Raw genomic sequence first — 13,786 nt, 5'->3', positions numbered from 1 at the left:
TGTTTCACCTCTCACGAGCCAACCTCTGCTGGCTTCAAACTTTTCTTCTGCAGCTTCCTCACCTCTCTCAGCCTTCGCAGAATTGTGTTAGGGCCTTGCTCTGAATTAGACTTTGGTTTAAGGGAGTGTTGTGTCTGGGTTGATCGTCTATCCAGACCACTAAAACCTTCTCCATATCAGCAATAAGAATGATTCACTTTCTCATCATTTGTGTGGTCACTGGAATAGCACTTTTAGTTTTTTTCAAGAACTTTTCCTTTGCATTCACAACTGTTTGGCACAAGAAACTTAGATTTTGGTCTATCTTTGCTTTCAACATGCCCTCCTCACTAAGCTTAATCATTTCAAGCTTTCAATTTAAAGTGAGAGATGTGTGACTCTTCCTTTCACTTGAACATTGTAGGGTTATTAATTGGCCTAATTTCAATATTGTTGTGCCTCAGGGAGTAAGGAGGCCTGAGGAGAGATATGGGAACGGCTGGTCAGTGGAGCAGTTAGAACACACACGACATCTATCAGTTAAGTTCACCATCTTATATGGACGTGCTTTGTGGTACCCTAGTTATAATAAAACAATTACAATACTAACATCAAAGATCACCGATCGCCATAAAAAATATAATAATGAAAAAGAAATATTGCAAGAATTACCAAAATGTAACATAGAGACAGGAAGTGAGCAAATGCTGTTGGAAAAATGGTGCTGACAGACTTGCCACAAACCTTCCATTTGTAAAAAATCCAGTATCTCCGAAGTAAAGCAAAGCGCAATGAAACAGGTATGCCCATAAAGTCAGGGAGTAACTTCGAAGTAATGGTGTCATTCTCCTTAATGACACCAAAAAGATGTTCAGCTATATGGGGCTGCTTGTTTTCCTTAGAGAAAGTGACAAGTCAAACTCACTATTTAGCAAGTAGATTGCCTTCAAGTCATTCATTCTCTTTATAGAAAGCATCTCTCGATCTCTGATTTTGGTTACAGGTATAAACTGAAACTGTCTGCTCCCACAGTGATCCAGATCGTTGATTTAGTCTCTTCATGTTTTCAGCATTCTCAGCATCCAGAGCTCTGTGGCATCTGCTGTTTGTTTTTTTTGTTTGTTTGTTTGTTTGTTTGTATATATATGCTTCTATTGAAGTATAGTCAGTTTACAACATTGTGTCAATTTCTGGTGTACAGCATAATGCTTCAGTCATACATGAACATACATATATTCATTTTCATGTTCTTTTACACCATGTTACTACAAGATATTGAATACAGTTCCCTGCATTTGCTATTTTAATTCCATCTTCAGGGGGTTTCTTGCCGTCTTGAACTTTGTAATTGAAGTGGAGTTGCTACCGTCACTGTAACCTCAGCAGCCTTTGACATTTCACCTGACCCCCACCCCAAGCCTGTCCTTTCCAGGGATTTGAAATGTAAAATAAACTGCCTGGGCTAGTGAGTGGTGACAGACACCAAAATAGAGTTTTCACAATGGCTTTTCATTTTGGGGTACAACCTCATGTTTTTCTCAGAGGATCTGGTTCAAAACAAAGGCAAAACCTTCACAACTTTTTGCTTTTTTGAAGCAGACACTCTAAATAGGGAAATAATATGTTAATAAATAATAGGAAATTCTAATTCCACTTGGATGATCCTTTGAAAAGTTGTTAGGAAGTTGTACAGTCTATCTGTTCCTCTTCTCTAAACTGCATCCCTGACTTGATTGTGTCTTACCACATGCTGTCTGTCTAGACCACATAGTTTGAGCCCTGACCCAAATTACTTTTTTTGTTGTTGTAGTTGTTCTATATACCAGTGTTGTGCTATTGGTTTTTCACTGCAGAATGTTATTTTTAGGGGGAAAAAATGATAACAATCAATTAACCAATAAGCTTTTTAAAAAAAATCCCTTATTACTCATTTGTTCTACTGTAGAAATTTTTGCCCTCCCCTGCCACTCTTACCTCCTCATTCAGGCTTTAGGAGGCACCCACTGACTCAGAAAAGGGATGTGAATAGAACTTAGAGAGAAATAACAGTGAATTATCAGCCTCTGAATTTCAGAATAAACTTTTGAAACTCAGCAGAGAGAATATTTGGAGAAAATACGGTATTAAGTCTTTCAAGTCAGGATTTTGAGATTAAAAGTTTCATGACCATAGAGAACCAGGATATGAACTTTGTTGCATAAATAATACATCTGGGAATACTGTGGAGAAGAGAGACTAAAAAATATCTGAATAAATGGAGAATACTCCCAGCTGACTGAGTTTTCCCCGAATTGACTAAGATGACGTTTTCCACCAGGTGAAACGGGATCCGGGACTCAAGACATAAATTAAGTCAAATATAAAGTAGTAACAATAGAAAAGACCAGTGAAACTAAAAGCTGGTTCTTTGAAAAGATAAACAAAATTGATAAAACTTTAGTCAGACTCATCAAGAAAAAAGGGGGAAGGGATAGATGGGACTTCAAAATTGTAGAATAGATAAACAAGATTATACTGTATAGCACAGGGAAATATATACAAGATCTTATGGTAGCTCACAGAGAAAAAAATGTGACAATGAATATATATATATGTTCACGTATAACTGAAAAATTGTGCTCTACACTGGAATTTGACACAACATTGTAAAATGATTATAAGTCAATAAAAAATGTTTAAAGAAAAAGAAAAAAGAAACAAAGGGGAGAGGGCCCAAATTAACAAAATTAGAAAAGAAAAAGGAGAAGTTACAACCAACACCACAGAAATACAAGGGATCATAAGAGGCTGCTATGAGCAACTATACTCCAACAAAAAGGACAATGTAGAAGAAATGGACGATTTCTTAGAAAGGTACAATTTGCCAAGACTGCACCAGGAAGAAACAGACAACATGAATAGACCAATTACCAGTACTGAAATTGAATCAGTAATTTAAAAACTCCCAACAAACAGAAGTCCAGGACCAGATGGCTTTACAGGTGAATTCTACCAAACATGCAGAGAAGAGTTAACACCTATCCTAAAACTATTCCAAAAAACTGCAGCAGATGGAACACTTCTAAACTCATTCTCTGAGGCCATCATCACCCATCACCAGACAAAGATACCACGAAATACCACCAGATACCACCCAAACCAGACAAAGATACCACGAAAAAAGAAAATTACAAGCCAGTATCACTTATGCATATAGATGCAAAAATCCTCAACAAAATACTTCCAATTCAAGTCCAACAATTCATTAAAAGAATCACATAACATGGTCAAGTGGGATTTATCCTAGGGATGCAAGGATTTTTCAATATCTGCAAATCAACCAATGTGATACACCACATTAACAAATTGAAGAATAAAAACTATATGATCATCTCAATAGATGCAGAAAAAGCTTTTGATAAAACTCAAAATCCATTTATGATAAAAATTCTCCAGAAAGTGGGCATAGATGGAACATATCTCAACATAATAAAGGCCATATATGACGAACCCATAGTTAACATCACACTTAGTGGGGAAAAGCTGAAAGCTTTTCCTTGAAGATCAGGAGCAAGGATGCCCACTCTCGCCACTTTTAGTTAACATAATTTTGGAAGTCCTAGTCATAGCAATCAGAGAATAAAAAGAAATAAAAGGAATCCAAATTGAAAACAAAGCAGTAAAACTGTCACCTTCTATGTATGATACTATACATAGAAAACCCTAAAGAAGCAAGCAGCAAAATACTAGAACTCATCAATGAATGTGGTAAAGTTGCAGGATACAAAATTAATATTCAGAAATCAGTTGCATTTCTATACACTAACAACAAAATAGCAGAAAAAGAAATTAAGGAAACAATACCATTCACCATCCCACCAAAAATAATAAAATACCTAGGAATAAACCTATCCACGGAGGCAAAAGACCTGTAGTCCAAAAACTATAAGACACTGATGAAAGAAATTGAAGACAACATAAACAAATAGAAAGATACACTGCATTCTTGGATTGGAAGAATCAATATTGTTAAAATGGCCTTACTACCCAAGGTAATATACAGAGTCAGTGCAATCCGTATCAAATTACCAATGATATTTTTCACAGAGCTGGAACAAAAAATGTTAAAATTTGTATAGAAACACAAAAGACCCTGCATAGCCAAAATTATCTTGAAAAAGAAGAATGGATCTGGGGAAATCATGCTTCCTGACTTCAGACTATACTGAAAAGCTACAGTAATCAAAACCGTATAGTACTGGAATAAAAACAGACACACAGATCAATGGAACAGGATAGAAAGTCCAGAAATAAATCCACACACTTATGGTCAATTAATCTATGACAAAGGAGGCAAGAATATACAATGGAGAAAAGACAGTCTCTTCAATAAGTGGTGCTGGGGAAATTGGAGAGCTACATGTAAAACACTGAAATTAGAACATTCTCTAATACCATATACAAAACTAAACTCAAAATGGATTAAAGACTTAAATGTAAGACCAGATACTATAAAACTCTTCAAGGAAAACATAGGCAGGACACTCTTGGACATAGATCACAGCAATATATTTTTTGAACCAGATCCTGGAGTATTGGAAATAAAAGCAAAAGTAAACAAATGGGATCTAATTAAACTGAAAAGCTTTTGCACAGCTAAGGATACCATCAACAAAACAAAAAGATAACCTACAGAATAGGAGAAAATATTTGCAAATGATGCGACCGACAAGGGACTAATTTCCAAAATATACAAACAGCTCATATGCCTTAATATTGGGGGGGGGGGGAACCAAGCAACCCAATAAAAAATGGGCATAAGACCTAAATATATATCTCTCCAAAGAAGACATACAGATGGCCAACAAGCACATGAAAAGATACTCAACATCACTAATTGTTAGAGAAACGCAAATCAAAACTACAATGAGATATCACTTCACACCAGTCAGAATGGCCATCATTAAAAAGTCTACAAATAATAAATGCTGGACTGGGTGTGGAGAAAAAGGAACCCTCCTACACTGTTGGTGGGAATGTAAACTGGTGCAACCACTGTGGAGGACAGTATGGAGGTTCCTTAAAAAGCTAAAAGTAGACTTACCATATGATCCAGCCATTCCACTCTTAGGCATATATCTGGAGAAAAATATAATTAAAAAAGGCACATGCACCCCAATGTTCACAGCAATACTATTTACGATAGCCAAGCCATGGAAACAACCCAAATATCCATTGACAGATGACTAGATAAAGAAGTTGTGGTATATTTATACAATGGACTACTACTCAGCCATAAAAAATAATAAAATAATGCCATTTGCAGCAACATGGATGGACCTGGAGAATGTCATTCTAAGTGAAGTAAGCCAGAAAGAGAAAGAAAAATGTCATATGGTGTTGCTTATATGTGGAATCTAGAAAAAAGGACACAAATGAACTTATCTACAAAACAGAAACAGACTCACAGACATAGAACAAACTTATGGTTACCAGAGGGTAAAGGGGGTGGGAAGGGATAAACAGGGAATTCAAAAGTTGCATCTCTTGGGGAGTGATGAAAATGTTAGCTACCTTGATTGTGGTAGTGGTTTCACTGGTGTATACGTCTATCGAAATTCATCAAATAGTACATTCGATCTATGTGTAGTTTTACTGTACAGGAACCATACCACAATAAAGGTTTTAAAAAATTCAAAGAAGTAAAGAAAATTACATTATTTACATGTTTGAAGTCATGAGAGTGTTGGCACCATTACACATCCTTATGAAACTTGCTCTTAGCCTTGGTGGGGACATAAGGTGCCTGTTGTTGCTATATTAGAGTGAGGCCCCACAGGAAAAAATTCTTGGGTCTCATTATCGGGAGTATTTTCTTCCTCTGGGCAACTGGTTTATTTTTAGTCTGGGAAACTGTGACTCATGGATCTGATTGAATGTCTCTCTGACTTTGGCTGCGTGAAAGCACAGAGTCAGCTCTGAACCCTACCTGCCATTTGCAGTGCTGTTCACAGCACACACTTCATGTGCTTACGTCATCCTGGTAACTATTCTTCCTGCCTTCAGTTCCTTCTGCCCTATGCCTTTACTTCTTGTCAATCTGGCTGGACTTTCTGGGAAGCAGACCCTGAGACAGAATTTAAGGTGAAGGGTGTTTATTAAGGAGTACCCTTGGAATCAACAACTATGGAAGGCAGTGGAGAAAAATCAAGACTGGGGATGTAGTGAAGTTAAGCTTTGACGCAGACCCAGTGACAGCCTCCGCCAACCCTGTGGGAAGCTCTGGAGGTAGAATGGCCCCTCAGAGTTGTTCTAAGTTGATCCTGAGTGACAGCTCTTTATTCTCCTCCAGCAACCATTTATTCAATGTCAGTTGCCCCAGGAAGAGAAGTGGCATTGGCCAGTAGGCTCTCTGCAGCTAAGACAATCCTCAAAGGGAATGACAGCTGAAGGGTGTTACCAACAGCACTCCCAGCAGCAAATTCTTCACTGGAGAGGGGCCTTGGTAATGCGTCAGTTCTACAGACTAAATGTGCCCCTCCAGATTCATGTCTCTGATGTGATGATGTCTGGAGATGGGACTTTTGGTAGGTAGCTAGGTGATAAGGGCAGAGCCCTCATGAACTGGTTAGCGCCCCTATGAAAGAGACCCCAGAGAGCTCCCTTGCCCCTTCCACCACATGAGGATACAGTGAGAAGGCTGTCTGTGAACCAGGAAGCAGGACCTGGTGCCTTGATCTTGGTCTTCCCAGCCTTCAGAACTGTGGGAAATAAATGGCTGTCGTTTACACACTGCCCAGTCCAGGGTAATTTGTTACAGCAGCCTGAATGGACTGAGACAATCAGTGTCCACCACACTTATTTTTAAAATCTAGTACATATTTTTTAAAACTATAAATAATTTTTGGAACAAGGGTACAAATAGGTAGTTGTAAGTGACCCTGTTCTCATTCCTTCCCACTTATGTTACCTCTTATCTTAACTTTGATCCTGAATCTTCGCATGAGCTGTTCCCTGAGACTAGAATGCCCTCCCTTTTCTTTGACTGAGAGTGTGAAAGGACAGGCCTACTACAGAAAAAAGTTGGATTCCTTCTTCAAGGCCCAGAATATCATCACCTTTTCAGTTGATCCCTTCCAGCAAAGTCAGCTGCCTCCTTCTCGCTCTCTGCCAAGCCCCCCACATCACACTCTCATAATCCTTTCTCTACAGATGGGACTTCCCCTCAAACCTGACCCCCCTCTGAGTGTTCTCTATATAGAATGGTGCCACCATCAATCCACTGGTGCCAGAATCCTGGGGGTGGGTTCCAATCCATCGCCAACTCCTGCAAGTTTCATTTCTAGAATCTCTCTCTAGCCCTCCATTTCTAGTTCCAGTGCCATGCCCTTCTTATGAATTTTCATTATATCTCTTGCTTGTACTATCTTAATAGCCTCCTGTCTTTCTCCCAGTTTCTATTCCTGCTTTCCCAATAATGCATTCTCTACACAGCAGCTGGAGGACTCTTACAAAACTGCTGATCTAGTCATATCACCCCGGTTTAAGCCTGTCACTAGCTCTCCCTCTGGGCCTGCATGACTTGCCCATATCCCCAGGGTCACCACCTCCTCAGTTTTCTTCTCATCTCTGCTGTTTTCTGGACACATTGGCCTGTTTTGATTCCTTCAACGGGCTGTAACTTTTTTCTTCCCAGGGTCTTCTCTCATTCTGATCTCTCTCTCTGGTCTGCTTTTCCTCCGCCTCTCCTGTGGACTCCTGGTTGTCCATCAGATCTCAGATCAGATAACTCTTCCTACAGGAAGCTGTCCCTAACATCCTAACTAGGTCAGTTCTCTCATTTCCCAATCTCTATCCATTGTGCTTCCTTGTAGTCCAGGTCACACGGCAATTTCGTAATTCATTAACAAAAGACTTTAACATCTTTCTCTTCTGCTAGAATATAAATTCCACAAAGGTTGGGATATCTTAATGACCTCAACATTCCCAATGTTTAGCACAGGACCAGCACAAAAGACATGCTTTATGTTTTGATTTACTTACTGGATAAATATGTACTTATTTACTGAGTTTCTTAGAGGCATGGACAATTTATTAGTAAATGTCCTAGCATAGCATTTAGCATATGTTGAATGCTCAATGAGTGTTTATTCATAAATGCCTAAATCAACTATTTGAAGGGTCTTGGGGAACAGGGGGCAGACATTTTGTGTAGCTGCAGGAGAGAGAATTAGAACTGAAGTTTAGAAATTACAGAAAGGCAAAATTTTCCAAAAAACAATATAAGGGATGAGTAACCTAATAAGAATCACATCCAAACACTTCTTTTGAATGTTTTTGGGTTCTGGGATTATGAGTAATTTCTATCATATTTTAATAGTCTTTTTTGTTTTCTGAATTTTCTGATAAATATTATTTTCATAATTAGAAAATACTTATTTGAAAAAATGTGGACTGGTGACAAAGTAATGGATTCTCTGTTCCTAGAAGTGTTTGAGCAGCTGGGAAGAACACTTGCCAATGATGACAAGGAAGGGACTTCTCTGTGGGGGGTGGGGAGAAGTTGGACCTCTCCCCATCCCCACCACGATTCCTTTGACTCCAGCACCCCATGATACTGTTAACTGAGCGATAAATGCTGAGTCCCCTTTTAGGAGAACTTGGCCGAGTTTACTTGGCTGCCTTACATTCTGCCAGTGGCTTCCTTATACTGGAACCTCACAATGACAGTGTTGGCTGCAGTGGAATTTGATTTGTATTCACTTGAGGCTGAGGAGGATTTCATGAGATGACAGTATAGTGATGTCAGGAACATGAATATATAGGTGAGGGATGTTTTGTGGAAAAACTTAAGTGCTCCCTCTGTGAAATGTTTTAGTGAGTCTTGATTACAGTGTTCTCAAATGGCACTTACAGCACACTTATCCTAAGGAGTACACTCAATGGTTAATTTTTCAAAATAGACATTTCCAAACCGTGGTTTTGGTTAAATTAAAAAGATGGGCTCTACTCTGATTTTTGTGTTTACGAGCTAGTTCAGGCAAACAGGACCATGGTTTTTCTCTCTTAACAGAAAAGACATTGGGCCATTACCTCCATATTACAATAGCTCTGAATTAAGAGGAATAGAATACTCCCAGAGGTCATCTGGTGTGTAGGACTGAATCTCTGTTGAAAAAGGGCAACACACACAAAGTTCTTCTGATTACATGAAGTCCCAGCCGAGGGGGGGGGGGGAATCTAAGACTGACATAGTAAGAATGATCTCTACGAAGTCCCTGTGAAAATTGTTTTGTTGTTATGACTCTTGCGTAAAAGAATGTGTGTCTGTATATGTGTATAAATCTGTACTATATTTAAAATCTGTATTCTCCTGACATAAGTGGACTTGTAGTTAAAAAACAAAACAAGGCAAGAAGAGAATTCTAAAAGAATTCAAAAAGGAAAAATTAGAATCTATTATTCTCTTGCCCCCTCTCCCCACCCCCAAGTGTCCAATGAGGTCTCATGGAGCACTGTTATTCCTATGAACAAATAAGTCTGTCATTTTGGGTTTGAGTACTTTACATTTTTACAATATCTGAGTATTTTATAACTCTTCCAGGTTCTCAGTACCAAAATGAATTCTAGTCATTCCATTGATTGAAAGACAAAGGAAATGCATTTTCTTTCCATTCAATGAAACCTTTAAAAAAGTTTGTTCACAAAGGCAAAAGGAATTATGTAAACACAATGTGTCTGATTGTCATCTTACAGAATAATGCACAAGAAAGTTTCAGGATTTCTGGCTCCCCTCCCCATACCCTCAGAAAGTTTTTCTTTGAAGTAGATGAGTTCAATATGTGCTGGATTAGGGGTACAGGATGAGAAGAATGTCAACATGGAAACTACTCTGCAAGACTGGGGTTCCCAGCACCCAGGAGCTCAGGTCTCTGCAGGAGCTGGTGTCCTGTGCTGCCAAGTACAAGGCTGTAGGGCCTTATGTAAACTGGTAATAGAAGGATGGACATGAGGAGGTGAAAACCTGTCTCATCAAAGCACGATGAACAGAACCCTTTTCCCCTAGGCAAGTAAATGGAAAAACCCAGCACTGGGGCTTGTCCTGATCCTCTATAGTTCATACAGCCCACCACCCATTCCATCCACTCTGCTCTATGCCTCCCTCTGCTCTCCCTGGGTCTACAGTTTCCAGTTCAGCTCCAGGCCTCGTCTCCCTACTCTCAGTCTGAATTCTCTTCAGACACCACCCTAGTTTTACCCCCAGGCTCCCCAATCTGTGACAGTGGGTAAAAGACATAGCATGTGCTCCTATCCTTACCCTTGCCATCTTGGTCCATTCCCTAGCCAGCTTCCCTGCTAGGGATAGGGACTTAGACAAAGCAGAGACAGGAAAGGGGATACAGAGGCACCAGAAACATGGCTTGTGCGTGGACATTAGCCCTCTTTATTTCCATTAAAACAAAGGATGTGATGATTGATTTTATATGTCAGCTTGATTGCCTTTAGGATACCAAATAGCTAGTAAAACATTCTTTCTGGGTGTGTCTGTGAGGGTGTATCCGGAAAAGATTGGCACTTTGAATCAGTAGACTGAATAAAGAGATTCACCTTCACCAATGCGGGTGGGTCTCATCCAATCCGTCAGGGGCCTAAATGGAACAAAAAGGCAAACAGAGAATTTTCTTTCTCTTTTTGAGCTGCGGTATCTATCTTCTTCTGCCCTTTGACATTGGAACTTCTGATTCTCCAGCCTTTGGACTCCAGGGCTCATATCAGAGGCACCCCCCATCTCCCAGTTCTCAGGCCTTTGACCTGAGACTAGGATTATACCAACAGTTCCTCTAATTCTCAGGCCTTTGGACTTGGACTGAATTATACCATCTGCTTTCCTGAGTCTTCAGCTGGCAGAAGGTGAATCATGGGACTTCTCAGCCTCTGTATCTGTGTGAGCTAATTTCTATGATAATTTTTCTTTTCTTTCTCCTCTCTCTCTATTTCCTGTCAGTTCTGTTTTTCTGGAGAATCCTGACTAACACAGAGGGTAAGCACACACAGGAATGGCTGATCTCATACCTTTGAGAATGGATGCACTGGGGACATTTTAACCATTTTAAAAGATTTTAAAATTTCTTACACTTGCAATATGCTTTATTGTTCACAAAACTTTTACATAAAGTTTTGAACATGGTGGAACTCTTAAATTAATACTTACTTTTGCTCATTTATTTGCATTTTTCTTCCATTATTTAAATTCTGAAATTGGGATGTGTCTTACTATCAGTGGTTTTGCAATCGTCATCCACTAGGAATGACTGTGACCAGGTATCACTTGAACTTGGCCCAAGCTCTTTGTGTCGTAACTTCAATTGAATTATGTACATGGTTGATGGTACATGTGTTCATTGCTGTTTAGGACATCTTAAAAATTGTAATATGATTTGACTTTGAAGCAAAAAGTTACCATGTACATAGAAAAGCACAGAAGTAGAGGAGTGGGGTGAAATATGACATTACTGAACCAAAGAGCCATCATTGGAGAAATGACCATAGTACCATATGGTCTTCCAAAGCAACAGCAACTGTTTTACCCAAGAAAGGAAGAGATCAACACGTAGTAAAGCCACGTTTCATTTTGTTGCTGAAATAGATACCAATCTATAGAATTACCTATCACACACCATGCAAAGTACCTAAAGTCAGAAGAAAGCGCAAAATCCCTCAGAACAGATAAAAGACTTTTTGAAATAAAACACTACTTATTGGACTATTAAGACATTGCATCATAATTTCATTGGTAGGATTTCTTCCTTCTTAGTGGTACATAAAAAATGGAGTGTCATTAGCAAGCACCTACTAAGATACAGTTTCTCTGCTGGAGGTTTTTACATGACATTCAAGCCTCAACAATTCTACTCCATAGATAGTATTATCCCCACCCCAGAGATGAGAGATGAGTGATTTGCTCAGATAGATAATTTAGTTTGGGTAGAGCTAGGACTTGAATCCTCATGTGTTCATGCCTGGATCCTACACTACTTTTTCTAGACTCCCTTGCCTTGGTAGAAATCTCCCTGATTTTCCAACCACTTTGTCTTTCAGAAGCATCTCTGGGGAGGAATAGCCCCAAGAGGTCCACACACTGGCACCATTCTGGAATAAGATGACATCTTGGATTTTTCTTGGTTTTTCATCTGAAAATTTAGTTAGCTTTTGGGGACTAGAAATCCTGACTAGGGCATTTGTGGTATTTACTTATCTGCAATGCACCTCAGATTCAGCTCACATATTCTTTTGACTTATTTAGCAACTGTTTCCTAAAGTGGGGAATGCTTTTTCAACTAGGTAATCTATATTTATGCCTAAGAATAAGTCTTAATAAATAGGCACAAAAGTGCCTATGGAAAGAAGGTAAATTGAAACCCAATAAATGTCCCTCAACATCACCAGCCAACCATTTTCTAGAAAACCCAGTGTTAGAAAAATATTGAGCATCTATTTTTTGCCAAACTCCAGGTTCTCAAGAAATAATTAGATGAGAGCCTCACACATAAACATTTGTGTTTCCACAGCTATCTGGGAGGAAAAAAGAATCAAAATGAAATAGAAATGAAAACCACTTGAATTTCTGTCCATGATTATAATTGTATTCATACCAACATATTTAAAGGTTTAAACATGTTTAGAAAAGTGGTTTCTTCGTAGATCGGGATCAGAAATAGCAGCCCTCTTGGGAAAGGCCAGTCTGTGGTAAACCAGCTGGCACCAGGGGTGGAAGTGCCAATCAGTGGGAAGATGATGATTCTGAAATGCGTAGCTTGCATTTGGAATTATTGCATCACGGGAGGAAAGCAGAAAGATCATTCTTTACTTTGTATACTTACTTCATGTATTTACTTCTTTTTTTTATATCTGGTTCAAAGGTTCTGAGAGTAGCTCTCTAAACTAGAGGCATCTAGTTAATTAAGCCACAAGGACTTTGTAACAAGTAGCAAAAATAATTCTCTTCCTCCACATTGAACTAACAGGCCCATTCTCTTCTTTCTTAAGACAAGCCTTCAGTGAAAACAGAATCAAGACATAACCAGTATGTTACTATAACCCTTCTGCTGTGAAACAGAACACATTGTTGGCACTGAAATTATTAATAACAAATGTAGTGTCACTTATTACTCTATTTCTATTTGTCTGTTACCAATTTTTCCTAATTGATTAAACCAGCTAAGGTTACTCACTGACTCTTAAGAATGAGCTGGTAGATTTTAAAAGAATATTTAGAGAATTATTTACAACTATGCCTCTTCTCTTTTCCTGCACAACTTCATAGAAGGAGATGTCCCTCTAGTTCAAGGTGAATCACTTATCTAGACTCTGAATGTATACATCTGAATGAATGTAAAATTAAATGTACCATCTGCCTCACCTGTCAAACTGTTGCTTTGGAATTGTCTGTCTCAGTGAATGCCATCATCACGCATGAAGTTTCCCCAAAGTACCCAGGAGTCATCAGAGACTTTTCTCTTCCCATTTCTATACTCCAGCTCCAACCAGCCCACCAGTGTCTTGTCCATTTCACTAATTCAGCATTTTTCCTGCATTTCCATTTCTCTCTGTCCCCTCTGCTACTAGATCAGTCCAGGTCCTCACCACCTTCCAAGAACCTCCAAATCATTTCCCTGCTACAATCCATTCTCTGTATCATGATCAGATTTATTTCTCTCAATGCAAATCTTCTTAAAATCTTTTAATGGTGTTTCACCTTCTTAAGGAAAAAGTTCAAGATACCTAGCCTGGAACCAAGCCCTTTGTGGTATGGCCCTGCAGGCCTTTC

At 39.0% G+C, this 13,786-nt stretch overlaps 1 protein-coding gene across 2 annotated transcripts in view; it reads right to left on the bottom strand.

The window, feature by feature from the left end:
- Positions 1 to 13,786, bottom strand: part of VEPH1 (ventricular zone expressed PH domain containing 1) — a 266,024-nt gene that overhangs the window by 59,300 nt on the left and 192,938 nt on the right. The window contains exon 14 of one of the 2 annotated variants that reach the window (XM_045514509.2): positions 10,357 to 10,607. The exons of the other annotated variant lie outside the window; for it this stretch is intronic. Coding sequence (XP_045370465.1) covers positions 10,569 to 10,607 — 39 coding nt within the window. The 3' untranslated portion in view covers positions 10,357 to 10,568. Of the gene's footprint in view, positions 1 to 10,356; positions 10,608 to 13,786 lie in introns of those variants that run through there. 2 annotated transcript variants of the gene reach the window in all.

This window comes from Camelus bactrianus, chromosome 1 (genome assembly GCF_048773025.1).
Source record: "Camelus bactrianus isolate YW-2024 breed Bactrian camel chromosome 1, ASM4877302v1, whole genome shotgun sequence".
Lineage (NCBI taxonomy): Eukaryota > Metazoa > Chordata > Mammalia > Artiodactyla > Camelidae > Camelus > Camelus bactrianus.
This window is presented reverse-complemented; position numbering and strand designations above follow the sequence as displayed.